The sequence below is a fragment of the Aspergillus udagawae genome (assembly GCF_001078395.1).
Source record: "Aspergillus udagawae IFM 46973 DNA, scaffold_2, whole genome shotgun sequence".
Lineage (NCBI taxonomy): Eukaryota > Fungi > Ascomycota > Eurotiomycetes > Eurotiales > Aspergillaceae > Aspergillus > Aspergillus udagawae.
Window position 1 is genome coordinate 1,373,589 of NW_025091265.1, and position 22,497 is coordinate 1,396,085.

The 22,497-nt window shown below is 48.5% G+C and overlaps 10 protein-coding genes across 10 annotated transcripts; 5 read left to right on the top strand and 5 right to left on the bottom strand.

The window, feature by feature from the left end:
• Positions 1-1,367: 1,367 nt before the first annotated feature.
• On the top strand, positions 1,368-2,640 carry Aud_002811 (uncharacterized protein; the record flags this gene model as incomplete). The annotated part of the gene is made up of 2 exons (XM_043287770.1): positions 1,368-1,998; positions 2,093-2,640. The coding sequence occupies 2 exons, from the start codon at positions 1,368-1,370 to the stop codon at positions 2,638-2,640; spliced, it is 1,179 nt and encodes a 392-aa protein (XP_043143705.1).
• A 900-nt stretch (positions 2,641-3,540) lies between these two features.
• On the top strand, positions 3,541-5,117 carry Aud_002812 (cytochrome P450; the record flags this gene model as incomplete). Its single annotated transcript, XM_043287771.1, has 2 exons — positions 3,541-4,891; positions 4,975-5,117. 2 exons carry the CDS (start codon positions 3,541-3,543, stop codon positions 5,115-5,117), a joined length of 1,494 nt encoding a protein of 497 aa, XP_043143706.1.
• Positions 5,118-5,755: 638 nt separating this feature from the next.
• On the bottom strand, positions 5,756-6,890 carry Aud_002813 (putative 2,3-diketo-5-methylthio-1-phosphopentane phosphatase; the record flags this gene model as incomplete). The annotated part of the gene is made up of 4 exons (XM_043287772.1): positions 5,756-5,866; positions 5,926-6,351; positions 6,406-6,731; positions 6,854-6,890. 4 exons carry the CDS (start codon positions 6,888-6,890, stop codon positions 5,756-5,758), a joined length of 900 nt encoding a protein of 299 aa, XP_043143707.1.
• An 872-nt stretch (positions 6,891-7,762) lies between these two features.
• On the bottom strand, positions 7,763-8,480 carry Aud_002814 (lignocellulolytic auxiliary activity family 11 protein; the record flags this gene model as incomplete). Its single annotated transcript, XM_043287773.1, has 2 exons — positions 7,763-8,265; positions 8,324-8,480. The coding sequence occupies 2 exons, from the start codon at positions 8,478-8,480 to the stop codon at positions 7,763-7,765; spliced, it is 660 nt and encodes a 219-aa protein (XP_043143708.1).
• Positions 8,481-10,634: 2,154 nt separating this feature from the next.
• Positions 10,635-11,933, top strand: Aud_002815 (uncharacterized protein; the record flags this gene model as incomplete). The annotated part of the gene is made up of 1 exon (XM_043287774.1): positions 10,635-11,933. One exon carries the CDS (start codon positions 10,635-10,637, stop codon positions 11,931-11,933), a length of 1,299 nt encoding a protein of 432 aa, XP_043143709.1.
• A 373-nt stretch (positions 11,934-12,306) lies between these two features.
• Aud_002816 (putative cytochrome b5 reductase) lies at positions 12,307-13,812 on the bottom strand (the record flags this gene model as incomplete). Its single annotated transcript, XM_043287775.1, has 2 exons — positions 12,307-13,610; positions 13,680-13,812. 2 exons carry the CDS (start codon positions 13,810-13,812, stop codon positions 12,307-12,309), a joined length of 1,437 nt encoding a protein of 478 aa, XP_043143710.1.
• Positions 13,813-14,984: 1,172 nt separating this feature from the next.
• Aud_002817 (cytochrome P450) lies at positions 14,985-16,776 on the top strand (the record flags this gene model as incomplete). The annotated part of the gene is made up of 3 exons (XM_043287776.1): positions 14,985-15,123; positions 15,178-16,014; positions 16,067-16,776. The coding sequence occupies 3 exons, from the start codon at positions 14,985-14,987 to the stop codon at positions 16,774-16,776; spliced, it is 1,686 nt and encodes a 561-aa protein (XP_043143711.1).
• Positions 16,777-17,110: 334 nt separating this feature from the next.
• Aud_002818 (uncharacterized protein) lies at positions 17,111-17,707 on the bottom strand (the record flags this gene model as incomplete). Its single annotated transcript, XM_043287777.1, has 2 exons — positions 17,111-17,196; positions 17,257-17,707. 2 exons carry the CDS (start codon positions 17,705-17,707, stop codon positions 17,111-17,113), a joined length of 537 nt encoding a protein of 178 aa, XP_043143712.1.
• A 485-nt stretch (positions 17,708-18,192) lies between these two features.
• Aud_002819 (putative MFS transporter) lies at positions 18,193-19,802 on the top strand (the record flags this gene model as incomplete). The annotated part of the gene is made up of 4 exons (XM_043287778.1): positions 18,193-18,596; positions 18,662-19,156; positions 19,215-19,356; positions 19,419-19,802. 4 exons carry the CDS (start codon positions 18,193-18,195, stop codon positions 19,800-19,802), a joined length of 1,425 nt encoding a protein of 474 aa, XP_043143713.1.
• Positions 19,803-20,122: 320 nt separating this feature from the next.
• Positions 20,123-21,802, bottom strand: Aud_002820 (putative MFS transporter; the record flags this gene model as incomplete). Its single annotated transcript, XM_043287779.1, has 9 exons — positions 20,123-20,201; positions 20,301-20,385; positions 20,466-20,735; positions 20,805-20,901; positions 20,959-21,088; positions 21,182-21,312; positions 21,361-21,446; positions 21,521-21,614; positions 21,692-21,802. The coding sequence occupies 9 exons, from the start codon at positions 21,800-21,802 to the stop codon at positions 20,123-20,125; spliced, it is 1,083 nt and encodes a 360-aa protein (XP_043143714.1).
• Between the last annotated feature and the right edge of the window lie 695 nt (positions 21,803-22,497).

Sequence of the window (22,497 nt, forward strand, 5' to 3'; positions counted from 1 at the left end):
GCAGAACATGTTTGGCCACGATATTTTAACCAGCGGTTTCCAGAGCGATTGGGATTGCGATTCAGTCAACCATGGCGGCTACATATTAGACAGTACTTAGGCGATAATTCAAATCAGATCGACATTGTCTTTGATACTATTCCATATGGTCGTCGTCCCGTTGAGTATTGCGACGACGATAGTTGAATCAGTATGGGTAGGTGCATTGAACTTCAAGATGGACACAGCATCACAGTCAGAAATAATTGAATTGAGAAATGCCTAGTCTGGCCAGATTTCTTGCATCATCACTCTTTTTCCAGTGCAAATTATTGGACCGGAATTAGCGGAATTGACCCATCGGCCCTGTGGAGGTTGGTGCGGTCCACTCTTCCATGACTCGGGCGAGAATTAGAAGAGAGAATAGAATTGTGGTGTACCTTACTAATGAAGTCGCACGTGATTCCAAAATAGGCCCAGTTCGATCCTCACATAACTCGGTATCTTGATTCATTTATTTTGAGTTTCCTGTCAACCACTGTAGTGCCAACTGTCGTGATCGTCCACTTCCTTTAATATGTCAATAAGAGAGCTCTTGCAGGAGACTTCTGGCTCCTACTTGGGAAAAGGAAGCCTAGGATTCTTGGAGCACAGCTCCTCCTGATATGCAAATGGTTCTGCCGGGGCGTCAGGTTAAAACCCAAGGCCTTTTCGTCCAGCATACAATTAGATATATAAGCTCTTGACAAAAAGACCATGTGTATGATGGGGGGTTATCTAGAGATCGAGAAACTGGGTTCCAGTCAGGCGTGGTATCTCTTTCTGGCCCCAGATTTCTGTCAGTGATCACTGATTTGCAGGTTCTGAACCAAGAATCTGTCCACCATGCCTCTCAATGCATTTGGACCTTATGTTTACTGCTAGTTTCCAAGCTGGGATGGCACACAAAGCACACTGATGCAGACCCCACAGATATTTGTCTGCTCTACTAGATATAATGGACTAACACTTCGCAAGCGCTCCTATTTGTTTGCTTTTGATACCTTCTCTTCACTTGATTTCAAGCTCTGATCTTTGCCAACATGTTCTCTTCACTCGATTGAAGCTCTTGATCTTCGACAACTTCTTAGCTCATTCGATTTCAAGCTTTTGTTCTGCGACAACATCTTCTCTTCACTCAATTTCAACTGTCAACCCACCTCCATAACACCATCTATCCACTAAATTTGATAGACGTCACCTGTCAGTTGACTTCAGGTTGCTGTTTGCTTTGGTGAGTTCGATAGAGAAGCCCGAGATCAGTGGCTCATAAATGTCCCCTCAGCAACAATGAGTGATAGCGTGACATTAGAAAGAGCATCAAAGGCTTACAATTGCAATCAGATATGATGGCTGTCCCGCTCAGTACCGCGCAGGTGCCACATGAAGACATTGAAGTTTCAGACGCAGGTGACTTCACTATCCGCATTAACGAGTTCGACCCAGCGATCAGGCAAGACGAACGCTCCGGTGACGATGCAGGGGCCAAAGGCCTTGTGCGAACGGCGTCCCTCAAGGTCCAGAGGGGCATTCTCGTGAGACGCAGTCAGTATTTCAAAATTATGTTTGACGGTCGCTGGACACACGGGCCCAAAGAGGACAGTGTCATCCTGAATGGAGACACTGTTCGAAGTATGGAGCTCTGGCTCCGTGTGTTGCACTCCACAACCGACGCTTTGCCCAAGCAATCTCTCTCTGTTGAAGAAGTTTGGCACGCTATCATGGCTGGGGACAAGTACGGCTTCGATCTCCGAGAACTACAAAGCTGGTTCGTCGCTTGGTATAAGGAGATGAGGACTGAGAGTGGGAAGAAGAAGTTCGAGGAATTTGCGCCACAATTGCTCTTTCCTTGCTACGCCCTCAATTACGCTGGGGGTTTCCAGGAGTTGACTAGATTCTTGACTTATAACGAGCCGCGGCATATCATGGAATCCAACCCCGCGCATCATCCGCAGATGCACCTGCGCCCTCGAATTATCCGTAAGTCTCTAGCAGTCTTTGCCATGTGGTTCATCCTGCACAGTCCAGTCAGATCAAGCTCAAAGTCATCCTGCTAATCAAAGTATCCTCGCAGAACAATTGAATGCCGCGAAAGGTCGCCTGCGCACGATTCTACACCAGGCTTTGTTCAAGCGTGTCAACGAGATTATCGACAGCGCAACATGCGCCTGCAAAGAACAAACCGTGTTTGATTTTCTTAAGACACTTCGACGCATTCACGTCTCGCCGCTGGACCTGGACAGCACTAAAGCAAGTGCTGCGGAAATGCTTGACCGATTGCGACAATATGATGGGACAAACACTCGCTCTCAAGGTCCCTCTTTAAATGATACTTCGCTTGATCATTCACGTCAAAGACCGTGTTCTGTGTGCTGGCTTGACGGGCACACCATCGTTCGCCAGGCGGTCAGGCGGGTTTCCAGCTATTTTGATGGTCTATGCCTCGACTGCATGGATCGTACAAAGGATCTTCGGGTGAAGGGAAATACAGACCAAGACTATTGGTTTCATAACGAATGGAAGGAATCCTATGACAGCAACTGCCGCATCTCGCACGGCGAGCCCACCTGGTATTTCAGTTTCATGGGACGTAAGGAGAAGCGCGGCCTCATCGCCGAGTAGACGTCAGCAAACATACAGTCCATATCCCGGATCCGCGCAGCACGCATATTACTGAGGCTGGATTACAAGGGGGAGTTTAAGGGGCCTTCGCAGCCGGAATTGATAGGGATCTGGTCAATCTAGTTTCGCTTCATGTCTCGAGGGAATAAAGGTGCTTGCTTGCATGATATCATTGCCAAGATGCTTTAGAATTATCACGTTGGGCGTTGTTCCGAAGTGGGACAGACTGCATTTCTTCTTTTCCTGTGTTAACTCTCTGACGAGTATCTGGAGCAAGGTGTCTACAGGCAAGAGGATTTCTTCACTTGCATTAAGTAATACGATACTATCATAATGCACAGCTTAATATGACACTTGAAAATAACATAACACACTGTTAGTAGCAATTAAGCTCGCGGGGTCAACGGTTAAGAATGTCCTAGGATACTTAGATACTTATGTAGAATCAGATGGCATTCGCTACCACTAATAGTCCAAGACTCCTGATTCCAGTCCGACGTCTTTAGCGTGTGATTCGCTTCTGCATTCTGAGACTAGTCAACAATCTCATTTGTTTGTTTCTCCTTATTCCTACCCGCTTTGCATGGTTAGTCTACCTCATGCATTTCGACTTACCAGGCCTCAAATAAGAAGGTCAGAGATGATTGAAGCAGCTGGTGAAATGCACTTGCAAAACGACCCCATTCACACGTGAGTTTGGCGATCGAGCCTCGTGTCGACAGCGTCTACATAGTATGCAGTGGTACCACGCTAAGAGTCCCTTGCTTCCCAGTCTCACCGATGATCGGCATATCGAGGGTTACACAATGGAGGGGACAGGCCATTCTTAAATATGCAGTTGCTCCCTTGCTAAATTGAAATCCACCGCATAGGTACCTTTCTCTATGCACGACATCGAAGATGTTCCTTCTCACCATCGTCGCTGCCAGCACTTTATTGGTGCTGTTTCTCTATAAATTCCTAATTGCGCCATATTTCCTGTCACCCCTTTCAAAGATCCCCAATGCACATTTCACAGCACCTATCTCGGACTATTGGATTGAAAGGAAGCGTCGGTCTGGGCAGGAGGTACTGACCATCTACGACCTTCATCGCAAGTATGGGCCTGTCGTGCGCCTGGGACCCAATGAGTTGAGCGTCAATTCACTCCGGGGGCTTCAAGCTATCTATACTGGTGCATTCGAGAAACATTCCTTCTACCGCGATGCGTTTGTCAATTTTCTTACGGATAACCTTGTGGGCATGTTACCCAATGATTCTCATGCGCGACAGAAGCGTATGCTGAGCAAGATCTACTCTAAGTCATATCTGCAGAAGTCGATGGATCTGCGCAATATTTCGTCTATTATTCTTTCACAGAGGCTTCTCCCTATTTTGCAAAAAGTTGCAGAGAAAGGAGAGGCGATCAACGTCTTACCGCTGTTCCAGGCTGTGGGGATGGATTTTACGTCTGCCTTTTTGTTTGGCACGGCCAATAGCACGACTTTTCTTGTCGACCTCCCAGGATGGGAAAAGTGGCTGGTGGAGTACGAAAGATTTAAGTACTTGAGCTTGAAAGAGCGGTATATGGGCTTCATCGAAAGCTGGTGTCTGTCTCTCTGTCACAGAACGCAATGCAATGAGTATCCTGACAACGTGTCGGTTGCCACAAACGCGGTCGTGTATAGTCAGCTCCGTCAAAGTCTGGAGAAGCATCCAGATCAACGGCCGCTAGATCTGGCACTTGCATCAGAGCTTCTCGACCATCTCGTTGCTGGGCACGAGACCTCAGGAATCACCTTTGTGTATATGATGTGGGAGCTCTCGAAGCGGCCTCGGCTGCAAGCTGAACTTCGTCAAGAACTGCTCACATTAACGCCATCTTTGAGATATCCATTTGTGGAGTTGAGTAATGAGGGCCTCCCAGTTCTACCATCCCCAACCGCTATAGACTCTCTCACTTTGCTGGATGCCATTGTCAGAGAAACACTCCGAGTGCACTCGCCGGCGCCTGCTCCGTTACCGAGAGTCACCCCCTTCTCACCAGAAGGTATAGCAATTGAAGGTTACGATCGCATCCCCGGTGGAGTCAAAGTTAGCTCGTCCGCATATACTCTGCATCGAATCAGCGAGGTCTACCCTCAGCCTTTGGAGTGGTTACCAGAGCGCTGGCTAGAACCAGGACCTGGCAAAATTCACGATATGCGGAGACTCTTTTGGCCCTTTGGAAGTGGTGGGAGGATGTGTCTGGGTAGTAATTTTGCTTTGCAAGGTACGGCACCCTTCCGCTCTCTTCCTTTCCTCGCAGAAGCATAGTCGTGAATGCGAGCTGACTGAATCTGCTGGCGGTTGAAGAGATCAAACTTGTCATGGCTGCAGTTTACACCAACTATACCACGTCTATCGTCGATGATGAAGGCATTGAACAGGATTATGCTTTCATTTCATTACCCAAGGGCCGGAAATTGATGTTGGAATTCACGCCTGCGAAGCAGTGAATATTCGGTTTTCATACATCACTCTCTCTCTCTGTGTGTGCTTATTCTTTGAGAACCGGGATCATTGCATAGTGAGTGTTGCTTCAAGCTAGATGATCAGTGTATGCTCAACGCGGTGAGCAATAAACTTCTATACCAGTGGCCAAACGGACAACTTCAATGGTTGAACCAGCCCAAGATTCCAAGTTCTAGCCATGTGCCTACTTTGCTCAATTGTGCCCAATAAACGAAAACAATGAACCCCGTTGCGGGTTCCATGGCTTTTGAACCGGCACAGCCGGCCGTGCTCCGAACCTACGTTGAGAAGTTTTTTCGACATTCTGAGACTGCACCAAAATAAAGTCTTTTTTTGCCGCTTCCAATCCAGACCTCAGATACAAACGGCCATGCGCGAGCTGCTGAACCTGGATAATATGTTGTAGTCAGGATATATTACTGAACAAGCAATGTGGCAATGAAAATTGCATCTGACTGGTTTTCTCTTGGTATATACAAAAGCATATCTACATATCAAGATTTTAATCTAGATACAAATCACCATGCGGATATCCAATCTATAATTCTGATCTTTTCTCTCAAGTTGCTACCATGACGCCTGCATCATGCAATGTCTTTCTCCATTGAGATCCCTTGATAGCCTAAGCGCGAACGTTCTCCGGTATGTCCCTGGGGCGGTACTCCGTAAAATTTTCTGGCCAGAGGAACATCTTCTCTTCCTTCGAAGGAGTGGCGGCGATGAATTGAGGAACCTGCTCGAGACAGTCAGTTGACGGCAGCAAGTAGAAAGTGTTGGAGACTTTAGACGTACGGATTGCTTGCTGGAAACCCTTCTCCACATGTTGGCACGTGGGTTGAACCGAGCTGGAGTTCCCTCGCCTTTGGTCTTTTCCTGGTCTTCTTTCATGATCGACTCCATCTCCCGCTTGATGTCCGCAAAAGTCTCAAAAGGAATGTACGAAATGTTGTTTTCCTTGCAATATTCCTCGAGGCGAAGGCCCTTGCGCGCGAAGAGAACATCGGCTTCACGGGCAGCAGCAAGATCAGACACACCATCGCCAATGAAAACGATCAGTGGAATTTGGCCATCAATGCAATACTTGGCGGCCTCAGCGCGACCTTCCTGGACCGAAAGGGCCTTGTCATGACCAAGCTCGGTGTCATGTCGCCAGATCGGTTTCCATTCCGAGCCGTCCGATCTGATATCGGCGTCATTTGCAACGATCTGGATTGACGACTTTACCGATCGATCAGCGACTTCATTCAATCACGGATAGTAGGTATGACCTACAGCCTGTTCTCCCAAAAAGGTGTCCAGCACTCTGCGCAAGATGGGTCTTAGTCCTGCACTGATCACATTGAAATCGATGCCGTTCGCAATGCAGAATTTGTGAAATTCCTGAAATCCAGGGTCGATTTCGAGTTCCTTCTCCATAACCACGAACCCATCTTCAAAGGGAACTCGCAGAGATCCCCACATCTCCTCGGACACATCACGGAATGACCGCTCGCCGGTTTTGATTTGTTCATCCAGTATTTGCCGGCGCTTCGTACCGCATCCCAGATTATCGAAGAGAATGTGGCCAGTGTCTTGCATAAATATGGTACCATCAAAGTCTGGGAATAGCATAGAATTAGCAACCAATCAGCGCTACTGCTACCGTTGTCATAGTAGAAAATCACAGGTATAAGATCGACAGGGACCAAAGCTTGTGCTCAAATTGCTGGAGCTTGCGTACCTGAAAAACAGACAATTTTTCTTGTTGTGTTCGGCATGTTTCTTGTTTAGTCTAGTATGCAACTGGGAACAGAGTCTTGGGATTGGTGGATTGAAGTCACAACGAATTGGTCACAGATATCTGGGGACATCATCTTGGTCAAATATGTTTTCGAAGTGGCGACGTACAGTTCCTAGAACGGGATAACAGGATATCGATCACGCAAAAGAAAATGACGTTGCCAGCTCTCAAACATTTTAGCGGTTGGCTTGCAGATTACTGAAAGAGTGGAAATTCAATAGACTGGGTCTGGATCATGCTGCTCAACCTCTCAAAAGTCAAAGAGTCGATTCTCATACTCCGCCAGATGGTGCCTGGTGGAGACAATTTGCAGGCGGAGTTTTTCTATTCCTTGCTGATTGGCCCTATGTTTGAAATCGCTTATCGAGACCCGCGCACGTGTTCCACGCATCATTCTTTATCAGGTTAGATTCGGTTGTTTGACCACATTGTTGAGCCGAAACAGGAAAGGTTCAGGGCAGTATTAAAGCAATTGTGGCGGAATTGACGTCATTGGAACTTGTCTTGCCGAGGGACCGATTTCTGGATTGCCAAATCAGATTTCTGCTTTTAATCTTCTGTTGAGAAAAAGAGCCTTCAGCTTCTAATCGCAGATCTGTGCCGTCATCAATCCAATGTCGTCAAGAGGGGGGTCAGTGGAGACTAACAATAGAAGTGATGTTTCTGACCCCATAACTGGTGCCAGCAGCGAAGTGATATGACTGAAATCACACCCACAACAGGAAATTTATTATGCAGCTGGTCAAAGTGTATGCAGATGAGTACAGATTCCTCGCATTCAGCAAAACTCAACTATGTACAATGACATGTTCCTTTGGTCTCGACCCTGAACCGGCGATACTTTCATCTTCAATGGCAAACAGGAAATACAGGGCTTGACGGTGTGACTTTACCACCATAAATGACTTGTTTACCTGGATTGGCAAAGACCGTCTCCCTTCCTTCGACAGTGGCACAACCATTACCAACATTCGCGACGAAGAGATCAGGATAAGCACTCCCAAAAGAGGAAGGGCTGCCAGTACCTCCACTGATAACCACATCTGCGCAATTCATGTACAACTCCCGGTTGCCGATCAAATTGTACCAAGTCCAGGCAAACAGGGCTTGGCCGTTAGCGACATCACCAGGTATCTTGAAGTTATACCTCGACACGAGTGGGCATCCACCTTCCATGGATTGAATGACTTTGAAGGTCCGTCCATTGTCGTAGCTCAGAGAGAGCTGGCAAGAGCCACCGCCATGGGTTGCGGAGCCGGTAAGGGTCAAGTTGTAGGTCTGACCAGCGGTATATTGAGCGGTTGCGCGCCAGGGAGTATTGGTCTGGTATCCTTTGCATGGAAAATTAGAGCCTGCCATTTGTTAGACATGCACGGATTCAGCCTGATTATGCTTAAGGGGGTGAGATACCATCGCTGTCCAGAGGACTGGTCATCGAGTAGTCGATATCCTCCTCAGGCACCTGTGGGTCGAAGCGACTGCGAAGGGGATACGGCCAACTCATTTCCATATGAGCGGCTGCCAGGCTGACAGCGAGCAAACCCAGCACAACTTTGCTGAACATCATCGTTGCCAGGTGATATTTCCGTTTGTTTTCGATTGGATGCTTGTGAGAGACTTGGTGGATTGATGCATAACCTTGCCGTCAATCGCCCTGTTCTTATACCTTTCGTCCTCGCCAAGTTCATGAGGGTAATTCGTCGGGAATGCTGAAGATGGAAGCGCCCTCCAGGTTACATCTCAACGGTTGCGCGTCTCAGTCCCATTGAGAGTGTCGACACAGCAATGCTTGCGACGTTCGGTAGCAGAAGGAATCCAGACGCATTGCATGGAAGTTGTAACAAAAAAGCTCCACTTGACCATGGCTGGGTTACATAGGCCTTCGATTCTCCAGTGAGCCAGTTTCAGTATGCTATGTTTGTCGCTTCATCCTCTCATCCGAAGGACGATCGCAATTTGCTCAGTCACGTCCTCAGTTCGTGTAGCGCATCAAAATTTCGCTATGAGGTGAGAACCTCCAGCAGCATGGGTTACAGTGACAGCCTAAGATGAGGGGTGACTGGCCCTGCTTGATGCTCGCCCGGAGATAAGGACCATCCTGAAGAGATCATCACGCGTGTCGGATTGGATTCGATGACTTTGATCAATCTACATGAACGGCGGCCTAAGACAAGAGAGGAATGTGCTATCTGTTCCTGGCATAGATCTGGCATTTATCTGTGACTATCCCCACATGACCTGGGATGAGTCCCCACAAGGTACAGCAACGACTCGGCAATTCCAAGTTCTGCAGAGCTACTAATCATTATTGATAACGCGAAGCGGCAAGCTAATCCCTTCAAATTCCTAGGCTCCCGTGACTGTGCAATCACATTGCGGAATTTGTGAGGGGGAGGTACTTGGCACCCTGGTCTAATTTCTTTTCGACCGGGGTCTGAAGCAAGTGTCGACGACTTTTAAGTCTATACAACATTATAATCCTACTGTTACACCTTGTTCGAAAGATTGATAATGGTCTCGGTTGTCTGGTCGATTCGTTTCACTTTCATACGCCTCCCTAGGCCTCGCGATCTTGCGATGAAATTCATTCAGCCCTGCAGGGCCCATCCTCATCCTCACTAATCTTTATTGCTCTGACCCTACATAGACTGAATATGAGAATGAAGTCAAGTGCTTAGAAGACAAGAGCATGCACACTCTTACCTGCTCATCACAGCCAGATGTTCGTGATGGTCCTCCAATGTTACTCTTGGAATTTAACAAGGGTCCAAATTTGGCACATCCGAAATAGCAGGCGTAGAGATATACAGCTGAATTTATCCTACCTTGCCTATATCCCTCCTAAAGAAATAGTATCCATGTGATAATCGTATAGAGGCTATCGCTTCAAGTTCTCCCTCAACTCTACGGACCTAGCGTATCATAAATCAATTAAACCAATATGAATGCAAGTCATGGATGAAAAGTAAATGGAGATAACATCCTCGTGTTCATGAGGTATATACAGAAATCCTGGCCTGACAGGTTAGCGGAGGTCTTTATCTTCGCCTACATCGCAGACTACAAAATCCAGTACAAAATCAGTCTCAGAAAACTGAATGCATTTTAGTGCACTACAGAGTACCTTAGATGATCATCATATTCTTCTGGTGAATTTCCTGCTACAGTAATAGTTAACATGAAACAGAGATAGTCGATGTGTTTGTAGCCTTATTGATGTGGTCTGCTTAATAGCCCCATCTAAGCCTCTCTCACGGTCAGGGCTGTGTGCATGCGTAATAGCCATTAAGAGAACCCCTTAGAGATTAAAGATAAAGTAGGTTCATGTTATACAAGGCTATTATTATTAGGAGCAAAACTCATTGGCAAATGATTGACAAACCTCTTCATGCCAATGAACTAGAACTGGGGCCGTCTATCCACTATAACGCTGATCATCAGCCAAGCGGAGGCCGACAATGCAGATTCTTCTGTCGCAAGATCCATAATAGGGGATTCGGTCATGGAGTAATGTTGGTTTCAGCTCATTTAATGACAGATCAGTGCCGCCTTAGTTCTGCCTCGAGGCTGTGTTTGTCCTTACAGTCTTCGATTATAACAATGAGCGTATCGAGACATTTGGGTTTGTGATTTTATTTCTTTTTATTTGTCCTCAATGTTATTTGGCTGTCTTGGTGATGCTGACGAGGTCTAAAAGATTGCGACTTGTTCAAATGACAATATGACGCGAAGCTTTTGGAAGAGGCAGCATCCTTTCACCATCAAATCTGCTTTGCTCTGTCACTTGCAAATCCTCGCGAGTCTAGCTCGAAGTACAGCGCATGATGAACCAACAGCAACCACAACGGTGATCGTTCCAGCCACTGAAATCTATTATCCCCCATCCACCTCTACGCCTGTCCCGATCACGAGCCCCGATCGTTGGGTGGTCCCGTTGGTCGGTCTGTCCGACGATGTTACAACACCTTGGGGTGCCAATGTTACGAGTGGGAATGGCACGGTGAATGCGTATACCATATCTGTTGGGCAACGCGACAACGACAATGTTGGTGGGGAATATGGTAGCCAGCTGCTGAACGGAACACAGTACGCTTTGATGGACGCCCAGTTCGTAGGAGACCTCAACGGCAACCATGTCAATCTCTCCGTAACACAGAACGACCGTCACATTCTAAACCTAGGGAACGACTCTCACCTGACAGTCACCGCAAGCGGGATCGATAAGAATACTCCCATAAGGACAGTCCCTTTTGGCTTAAACCTAGGCCATAAAGACGAATGGAATGGTTCACTCGCAGTAGGCGGGATCTACGACGCCAATCGTCTCACCGACGACGCGACATCCTGGATCTCCATCGCAGAGACCATGAACAACAACGGTACCTTTCTGCAGACCAGCAAGCAGACCCTCTCCGCTGTCATTTTACGCGTCTGGAAGTATAATCCCGGTTCGAGTGGCACCAATACGAGCATCAACGCCAAGGTGAAACGGTCTGGTCCCTTCTCGATCTCGGACGAGTCTGAACCCAGCATCGTGTACCCTGCCCGGTTGGATCTGACCAGCGACTCGCTGATCCTGCCACAAGATTGGTGCGGCCGCAACATCACGCTGGAAATCAACATGTTCCCGAACCGAGTTGCAAGTGTCTCTAGTTCGATTTTGATTGGGATTCCCGGGAACCTGACCGACAGCAGCAGCCGGTGCAGCTTTGAGCAGAATACTGAGGAGATTATCCTCGGTCGTCCTTTCTTTCAGGCGGCGTATCTCTATGTTGATGTAACCGGGGAGGTGAGGATCCTTCCTGCCAATCAGTACGATCTTCCACCCAAGCCGATTCCATTCAATGCAACTGCGAGGCCGGTCCAACCTGACCGCCGCACCTCAAGGTATAGCCCCGGTGCTGCGGGTGGAACGCTGGTCAAAAGTAGCCGGGGCGACCGAAACTTGCCTGTTGGGACGGCAGTCAATCATGCTGTTGCGGCTTTACTCGTACTTGCTGGTTCTGCGTTTTTGCTTTGAATAGATACATACAGCTAGCAGTAGCACGTGATACCCATCTGTTATGTCCTTGCGAAGAGAATCTCCTACTTTCAGTAATCATTACGTTCTTTCAGCGGCCTTCCCCGGGCATTGACGTGCTTGCACCGGCTCCAACCGAGATGAGGTTCTGAACATGTGAACCGCATCCTCTAGTCTGGCACAACGCAGTAATCAGGTCAATCAACACGCGCAAAGCAAGGCCGATGAGTCTACCAAAGACGTACTGTATCAATTTGTTGTTATACAGGAAGGAAAAGCGACTAGACTACTTCAGCGCATCGCCAGATGAACAACTGCAATGTCATTCCACTGAGGATACTATACGCCTCCCCTTGCCAACGGGATTATTAGATCAGAAGCAGAAAATCTGGTCGGTCATCTTAGAAACTGGTCCTGGCTTCTGGAATCCCATTGCAGTTAGCGTCTTCTTGGTAGCGCTCACCATTCCCGGAGGCCCACAGAGGAGAACCTTAGTGTCAGGCAAAGGCGCGAATAGCCGCTCAGTGAGGACCTCCTGGTTGACAAATCCGCTTCCATACGCCCAGTTCTCCGGGGCAGTGTCAAGCATGTACCACAGCCTGAAATTCTTGGGGTAGTTGCGTGCAAACTGCTCGAGTTCATCCCGCAGTAAGATGTCCCCCTCCGTTCTATTGGCGTAGATAAGGCTGATCTCGGTCGTGTCACGTTCGTCCTCGCAGATAGCACGGATCAGCTGGAACATTGGTGTGATTCCCGTTCCCCCGGCGACCATTCCTAGCTTCTTGCAGAACCCTGGTTTGTAGCGCATCGCTCCTTTGGGGCCTCTGAATTCGACATCGTCACCCACTTGCAGGTTCGCTAGGTACTTTCCACTGAGCATGCCGTCCGGATAGCATTTCACGACTAATTCCAGTCGTCCTCGGTCTAGGTTGTTCGAGACGGGTGTATACGACCGGCTCACGGTGGCACCATCGATAACAGCGCGAATGGCGACGTGCTGACCGATGGGAAGACCAATCACTCCGTTGCTATCAGGTAGCCCAAACACGAAGCGGTATACGTTTGAGGATAACTGATCTTTGTGGATCAGAGGCAGGCGCTGAAACTCCTTCGAGTCAAGGAACCCTTTAAGCAAGTGCGGGTCAGCCCTGGGCACCTTACGTGCCTTGATATGCGGCGGATACTGCAGGAATCCCGACTCGATCTTGGTGAGTTTAGCGCCTTGACGTGCGATAACACCCCCTGCTGCCGCACATATCAGAGTAGCTGCGATGAATCCATTGGCAAAGCCTCCCTGCGGCAGCCTTAGCCCGCTTAAATGTTGAGAGAGATATCTGTGAAGTGACCCTGTGGTATCAAGTCCGTGCAGAGAACCGCGGCGGTAGACATACATCAAGGAGGCAACTGCCCCCAGGAGACTGGTGACCGCTCCTACGTATCGGGTTGCTGATGAAGAAGGAGTCTCAACGGAGCTCTGAGCGATGACGCGAACTTTCTTCGGAGGGACATATTCTTTCCCGCCCTGAAGGGTTCCGATCAGGAATTCTTGCAGAATCTCGCGCGAATCCTCTGAATGACCGACGTCTTCAAATGCTTCTGTCGCATCTGAGCCGGCAACTTCAACCAGAACATCTGCGCCGCCGGGATGATCTTGTTGGTATTTTGTCACATCGTACACTGGCAAGTCTCAGCAAATGAAAGCTTCTTATTCGAGTTCTATACTATCCTGAGGGTCGTGCGACTTACCTTGTCCGTGAATCACAATCCAATTGTCGTCCTTGCGGTTATGTAGTGCAACTTCCTTCAATGTGTACTCGGGTAAATTATGAGCAGGGCTTTTCTGGGCGTCGCTGACATCTGCCATCGCTGGAACAGGCATTGCTAACGGTATCAAGAATCAAAGGGAAAGCTTCAAATGAACAGAAGTCGTATCGGTTCGGGACAGCAGGCAGTCCGCGGATTTTATAAACCATGTCAACGTTAGCAACCATTGAGCGAAAGCATCGGCCAGTGAAAAGACGGATAAAATTCATCATTATTCCTGCTCAACCACTCTGTATCCGTGCTCTATTCTAGTGCACACCGAGCACTCCGTACTAATGATCCTTCTACTAATTATTCAGTAGGAAATGAAACCCTAATAATCATCTCTTGTATCCACTCCCGGTTTACCTCCACCGGTGCAACTTCCCCTGCAATTCTAGCGCACCGCACTAGTCTTCTCGAATCGGCATCTTTGCCTCGGCACAAGTAAACTTTTGGTCTCGCTTTTGTTTTTTGTCTGAGATCGGCCCGAACATGGACGGTTTATCCTGAGAATAGTGCTGGACTGTTTCTGGCTCGGCACGCCTTATCCAGGTGCAAAAGAAGTCTTTGTTGTTCTTCGGTCGGGTTACCGAATTGTACACCGGTACAACTTCTCACTGAATGAACGGGCTGTGCGTCGCTTGCAATTTTCCAAATAGCAAACGGACAACATCAGCACCCTGATGCCACTCAACCCAGTCAAGGTGAAGCAGACTGGTCCGTTGTCATGATTCCAATTGCCCGTTAGACGTCTGTCACCATTGTACGGAGTGCTGTTGTACTTGTACATGCCTCGTCTGCATAAGCAGAAATCTCTGGTTAGTGGTGGGACTTCAATGTCGATCACTCAATTAGAGTTGGATTTAATCTTAGAATCCAACACAAAGCCTCAAACAGCCGAGGCACCTTTGAAATAGTAACCTCTCCTGGGATATAGTCGCTGACGAATTCAGCGCGTCGAACTAGTCAAGACGGACTCGCCGATTCCGTTGAATCCATAGTACCCGTCCCTTATCCATGAGGTGGATACACTATGCCGTGATGCTCTGTTTCCTCTTGCTGTAGTTCGGCTTTTATCCGAGCTGCATCTTATCTGGAGCCATTTTGCATAGACTTGCAAAGTCATATAACCCCCCTATAAATGACTGAGGATGGCCGTCCGTCAAAGTTTTCGGTTCCTGACCGACAGAGTCCCATACCTCCAAATCATTTTGCTGTGGAGTCTGCACGCCAGTTTGCGACAGGATGTCGACGACAACAAAGCTCTTTCACCTTCTGGGTGAGCCCATCGCGACTGCGAAACAGATCCACTTTGAGTCAACGACGACATATGAAGACCTAAGGCATCTGATTGCGGCGCACTTCGCCATCGTTGAGCCCAATGGTAAGGTCTATCTAACCCAGCCGGAGCACAATATAGATAAGCTGACACTCGCAGGTATTGGATTCCTATCGCAGAATTCTATACTGCATGATGTGCCGGAAATCACCGCAAGTGAAGATACCATCAGCATCACAATCGATGGGAAGCCGGTGCGCGAGATACCAGGCCCCAAGGGCCTTCCCTTCATCGGGAACTTCTTTGAAGTCTATCCCGACCATCTGGGAAATCACCAGCGCCTTTTCGAACAGTACGGGCCGATCTTCAAGACAACCAACATGGGTCGCACCGTATACCATACCAATGATCCACAGCTCTCGTCAATTATTTTCTCCGAGACAGACTTCTTCACGAAGAAGATCAATGCAGCGCACCCTCTGCATCCGATCAAGAATCAGGAAGCTGGTGTCTTTTTGGGCGACACTGATACTCCGGAGTGGAGAACTGCACATAAATTCCTGCCACCAGCACTTGGCCCGAAGGCCGTGCGTCATTATGCCCCCATGATGCAGGAAACGATTGAAGACGCGTTCAACGTCTTTGATGCCCTAGATGAGAAAGAGGAAGCATGGAACGTCTATCAGTACATGCTCAAGCTTGGATCGCAGGCGGTTGGCAAGTTGGTCCTTGGAATTGACTTCAAACACTTCTCGTCTATCGATGCACCTCCCCATGAACTTGTCTATCGTATAGCGGAGTCATTGGAACTGAATAAGAAAGTGACTGCTTGGGGTGATTGGTATGCCAAGTTACCGTTCGGTGACCCGCAACGGTTGAGAAATGCCAGAGGGCGCATCATTGATATGGTCAATGAGTCCATCCAAAACGCGGCTCGCGGGGGCATTGAAGATCTTCCTCTACAGGATGCGGCCTTGAAAGCATCCAACATGGTTGGTACGTGATAGCTTCTTACAACTTGGATGAATACGTTGGCTGATTTCTCTAGACTACGCTATTCGAGCCACCGACAACAAGGGCGAAAAGCTGCCCAAGACCAGTCTAATGCAGGCTTTGGTGGTCGCAACAGGAGCCGGCTTTACAACCACTAGCTCATTATTATCATGGCTTATCTACGGTCTTGTCACCTACCCCGAGGTGCAGGAGAGGTTGCTGCAAGAACTAATCGACAATGACATTGATGCCGACACGAAACTTACTGCGGACTTGACGGATCGCCTGACCTTCATGGACAAGTTTATCAAGGAGACCCAGCGTCGGCATAATCCTTCATATCAACCTGCACGAACCGCCAAAATAGATCTCATTCTTCCAGGTGGCTACAAGCTTCCACAGGACTCGGTCGTCATTGGCGCTTTGCACCACCTTCACAACAATCCAGAAGTGTGGAGCAATCCTGCGCGGTTCGATCCTGATCGCTGGGACACAGAGGAAGTCAAGAACAGACACAAGGCGGCCTATATTCCCTTCGCCACCGGACCTCGCATGTGTATCGGGTTCAACTTTGCTTTGCAAGAAGTCAAAGTCTTCCTGCCTAAGCTAGTGTACCGATACAAGTTTACCAGGGAGAATGATGGGCATATTGAGTACGATCCCATGTTCCAGCTGATCCGACCGATCAACCTATACGTTCGCGCTGAAAGGCGTGTCAAATGGCCGCCGAGATCAGACAAAGCGGCTCCATCGCCTTCACTGTGATGACGACGTTTCTACTATAATATTTGGACAATTACTGCCTTTGTCGGGCTTTGTTCCTCGATTACAAGCTTCTGTAGTATAGACTAGCGTTTCATTTTATCAAAATACCATTTCCACTCGGAGCTTTGTCTGTAGGGATCACCTTCCATGTACGACTAAGAAGAATCATTGCGCGGAATCTGTTTAGGCAGCATCTGCAGAACGATAATCTTATTGAGGTTCTAGAACATAACACCAACATGACATTTTACAATCGCCTTATAACCCGTCAACAGCAAGCCTTGCCACGCATCGTGCAGGCAATAAACCAAATGTGAACCTTCCTAAAAGCCAGCTAACAAAAGTTCGCAGCACTCTCATCAGGGAAAACATGGTCAATATTGCAGGATGGGTTGCCGCCAGGGACAAAGAGCGGAGTGGCTAAAAGTCGTCATTGTTACCAGCCACAACTAAAGATGGCGAATGTAAGTGGCAACATACCATCAACAGCCAAATCCGCACTGGGATTACGCACGATCGACAAGCCGCCCGTTGGGGTCAGCCTCATTTCGCAGTTGATCTGGTCCTGGCCTCCGTCGGTGGTGTTACTTCCCGTCCAGATATCGATGTGATGGATTCCAGAGCTGGTCCATTCATCTGCGCATTGAGAGCAAAGATCCTCGAGCTGAATGTACTTGTGTAGATACGGGGCGAAGATGACTTCGCACTGTGTGAACTCGCCAGGGACCGAGGCGAAGGTCAGAGGATCGTCAAAAGTGCCGATCCCGCTGGCTATGAGGCCACGACCACAATCGTAGGCGATTGCAGGGCCTGCAGGGTTGTTGTCAGGGAATCCATAGAATGTATGCGCGACCGCAGGGACGATGTCGCATGCTTGAGCCGATGTGAAAGCCATAGTGGCCATGGCCGATATCATCAGGCGATCTCTCATGGTTGGTATATCACTGTATGGCTATATCGATGCTGGCTTCCGCTTGAATTCGAGACATTGTGATCGGCCCCTATACTGCGCCAATTTATATTCTTTGCCTTGTTAGGGTGCCATGGTCATCGTCATGTTGGTTCAATGGCGGACTGTCATTCCTTAGTGACGTAGAGTCCTTCCATTGTTGAGATCTTCCGGATGCTTAGTACACATGAGTAAGATGGATAGTTCCAGACATTCAGACCTACATGCGGATAAGTATGAGATATAGCGATATCCTACTGAGGCGTTGGTTGCTGTTTGGAATTTCCCAGAAGGGATCAAGCCATCTCGGCCGATTTAACCAGAAATGGAAGCGGGCGATCGGTGATGGTTGCCTGTTTTCTCGTCCTTTGTCGGGCGGGCATGGAAACGACCGTCTTGGCGATGGAGAGAAAAGAAAGGTATACAATTTTTCCACCTCTGACCAGTTGAATGACCGATCCGCTCACATGGCATCCACAGACTCTGTTCAGGGCAGATTTGACGGTCTGCACAGAAAAGTCCTCGGCGAACTGGGCCTTCTGACACTATGGCATTCCTCACTGGACGTCAAGCTTCTCTGTGCCCAGCGCTTCATCCGACTCTTCGCCTATGGAGGTTCAACTCTGATATTAGCTTCATATCTGTCTACCTTGGGTATCTCAGATGACCGCATTGGATTATTTATGACCTTGACTCTTGTCGGCGATGTCGCAATCAGCTTTTTCCTTACTCTCTTCGCAGATGCAATGGGCCGCAGAGCAGTCCTGGCTTTGGGGTCTGCACTCATGGCCTGTAGTGGTATCGTCTTCGGTCTATTTCGCAATTACTGGATTCTCTTAGCCGCTGCAGTGCTCGGCGTCATCAGTCCCAGGTGAGTGCTGACCTGGCTCTTTAACAATGTCCTGTTCATCTTGTTCACGATTCTGGATGTCGCAGTGGGAATGAAATTGGTCCTTTTCGAGCTGTTGAGGAATCTACTCTGGCTCATCTTACTGCCCAAGAACATCTGAGCGATATCTTCGTCTGGTACTCTCTGATCGGCACCGCTGGCACCGCCCTTGGAATGATGGTGTGCGGGTGGATCATCAACCTCCTGCAAACTACCAAAGGGTGGCAATATCTCCATGCTTGCCAGATTGTCTTTTTCGCATATGCCGGAATCGGTGCAGTCAAATTTCTTCTTTCCATCTGCCTCAGCCACGAGGTTGAAGCCGCCAAGAAGGACAAGAATGGTGCTACTGCCTCTCAACAGCAACAACGAGCAGCCGATGGCCCGGAAACCCAGCCTCTCCTGGGCGAAAGAGCCAATACCGAGAACAATCAGAAGAAATCACTCCTCTCTTTCCTCGGCAGTAGCGATCTCGTTTCCTTAGTCATCACACTCTTCGTCTTGTTTGGTCTGGACTCGTTCGCTTCAGGGTTGGCCTCATTGTACGTATTAGTTACACCATCAGACGACCAAAAGCATCGGACTGACCGTGCTTCACAGATCCTGGATGACATACTTCTTCAAGCGCAAGTTCTCTCTGCCCGAGGGTGAACTAGGCTCGATCTTCTTTACCACAAGCTTAATCTCCGCCGCCTCGATGCTGGTTGCATCCTCCATAGCCAAACGGATCGGCAATATCAAGGTTCGCTCTTCGCCTTCAGTTGCATTCTTCCATTGACTCTCAGGTTTCTGACTATATCACAGACCATGGTCTTCACCCATCTGCCATCTGCCATCTGTCTGGCGCTCATCCCAGTACCCTCCGCCCTGCCGGCAGCCTTGACCTTCTCGGTCCTCCGTGCCTGTTCGCAGAGCATGGATGTTGCGCCACGCAGTGCCTTCTTGGCCGCTGCTCTTCCGCCCGAGAAGCGCACTGCTATCATGGGCGCCATCAACGTCGTCAAGACTTGCAGTCAGAGCTTAGGGCCGCTCATCACCGGTGTTTTGGCCGATCATAATCTGTTCGGTGCTTCCTTCACGCTTGCTGGTATCCTGAAAGCAATCTATGATATCGGGATGCTGATAAGCTTTGCGGGAAGAGAGCGCGCGCAAAGGATGGCTTCGAATCAGCCCGGAGAGAGCGCTTAGATGTCTGATTGCGAACATGAAGCCCAACTCTGACTGTCTCCGACTGTTCTTTGCGAATTACAACACGTAGCCAGGCAGTTTCATGTGGTATCTCAGATCGTCCTACCGCGGTGCATTTTCGTTTTGGTTGTACAGATGAAAACTCTCGGGAAACTGGAAACTCCTGGGATCATAGTTGTTGACAACAACATCCTGCCAAAGTTCTCTTTGTCACATCACATCTTCATATTTCATGTGTGAAGAGGCTATCTTCCCAGGATGAGCTGTGATTATTGAAAATCTTATCATCATTAAATACAGTATGCAGGCATAGACTTCCTTCACAAAACCATCTTGAATTGTGGATCCCTATCATCGTTACATCCTGTATACTGTGCATATTTGCCGTGCGCCTTGTCTCTGTTGATTTTAGCGCAGTATAAGACATTCAATAGGATCCTAAATACAAGATCAGTTGGACTGCTATGATATCGATATAGGCACGGCCGTTACACTTACATGACCCATGCGAATATGAGCAGGCCGAGAACTACTGTGTGACCTCGATGGTAACCTGGCTTGTCCTTGTCAGGATAGTTGAATGCTGATAGAAAAAACGCACATGTCAGTCCAGGAACTTAACTTTAGCAAGCAGGCACAGGGAAAGAGGAACAGAAGACTTACTGGCGACAAACCCTCCACAGTTTGCAATTGCCAACTGCATTGCCGACGTAGTGGCCCTTTTGTAATGCCCAGCGGAGTTGTTGGAATTCCAAACCAGGATACATGGGACGCTGCTGTACATGCCCGTGGCCATGAGGAAGGTCATCCCATACTTGACTTTGGCAGACTCGATGTTGGCAATTGCTCCGTAACCTGCAATCGCAATCGGCAGGGTAAACAGCATGATAACACCGCGAAGCTGCAGCCGGTCTGAGATGAGAGCCACAACGACTGGACCAGAAAACGGCATGCGATCAGCAACTGAGTAAACTTGCATTGGTTGATGATCAAAGAGCCCACCTGTGATTACAGCCGCGACAGCGTACGGAATAACAGTCCAAAGCTGCACCTTGTTCGCATCGGCCGCAAAGCCGCTTTCCTTAATGATGGTAGGTAGCTAGATTTCTGTCATGAGCAAAGATAACTGTTTGGTGGCAGTCCGGAGTCGACTGACAAAAAGTCCAAAAGAGTATAACCCAGACAAGATAGCAAAGTACGCTGTTGCTGAGAGCCACATTCTCAAGTCCAGTACACCTCGGACAACCTCGGACCACCTGAAAGCCTCCTGTTCAGCCTCAAGAGTTCTGTTGAGCGATGTCAGCACAAATTGAACTTAGAGTCGATATCAGTAGGACAGGCGCTTCTTGGTTAAGAAATCGACAAGAGCGTCGACATACCCTTCTGGTACAGATGGACTATCCAGTTGCATTCTCTCACAGGCGAACTTTCGTTCCTCGGCTGTCAGGAAAGTTGCCGTCTCTATATTGTTGGGAAGACAGAGGTAACTGAGAGCGCCGCATGCGAAAGTCTGAAAGGGATCAGAAATAGCACGGATATTATGTTCGCGTTAACTTACCAATAGACCTTCAATGATCATAATCCAACGCCATCCTTCAAGACCACCTCTCGGTCCAATCGCTGCCAATCCTCGAGCCAAGAGCCCTATTATCAAAAATTAGGTACTTCGCGTCAGCAATCACCACTCTTGAATTACCCAGAAGGGGGTTAGTTTTTACCTCCAAAAGCCCCCGATAATGATGCCGCCGTGTAGAATAGGCCGATGCGAAGGGCTAAGTCAGAACGTTTATAGAAGAAAGACAGGTAGAGTACCTGACGGGGTCTTAGTCTCGCTCACTGGAACACTACCAGCCGGTATGAGAGAAGGATCTGGGACAAGCTCCACATACCATGCCAGGTAACAGTCCTCCCTCCGCTACTCCGAGTATGGCGCGAACGGCGACAAAGCCCGCAAAATTACGCACGAAGCCCAGGCACATGGTGATAATTCCCCAGACCATTGTGAGAGTAGGTAACCAGATCTTCGGTGACGCCTTCTTGATTATCAGATTGCTCGGAAGCTCGCTACCGACACACGCTAAGCAACACGATCAGAAATCTTCAGTCATCGACGCTCACCTGCAGATATATGTGAGATAGAAGACCGTAAGGCCTATGTCATACTGATGGCCAGTGATGTTTAGATCATTTTGGAGACCAAGAATCTTGGCGTTTCCCACGTTGGTCCTGAAAGAAGCCTTTGGATCAATATTCAATCTGGTACTAATTGAAAAGATATTCTGTTTCCTTACCTGTCAAGAAAAGAACATAGAAAAAGAAGAGCTAGAACGGGAAGGATTCTATCCGGGGATATTTTAGCTATCTAATGACCATAGACGTTGGATGCGGACATACCTCGTGTCCAGCTTGAAAAGAATACTTCGAGTCAGCTTTTGTTGGTAGGCATCATCGAAAGCCATGTTATCTAATGACTTGGGTTTAACATCTTCCACAGTCTCATGGCTAGGCTTCATCGTATCCATGACTATGTGTACGGACAAACTGTAGAGAGAACATGAGAATGAAAGCAATCAAGATCTTCAGAACAGTATATCGTAGCAGGGGGTCGAGTTAAGTATCCGAAAGAAGATTGGCAGGAAGACGTGACGAGTCCTCCAATTTCGGCCATCATTTCTGCAACCGATGGGAGGATACA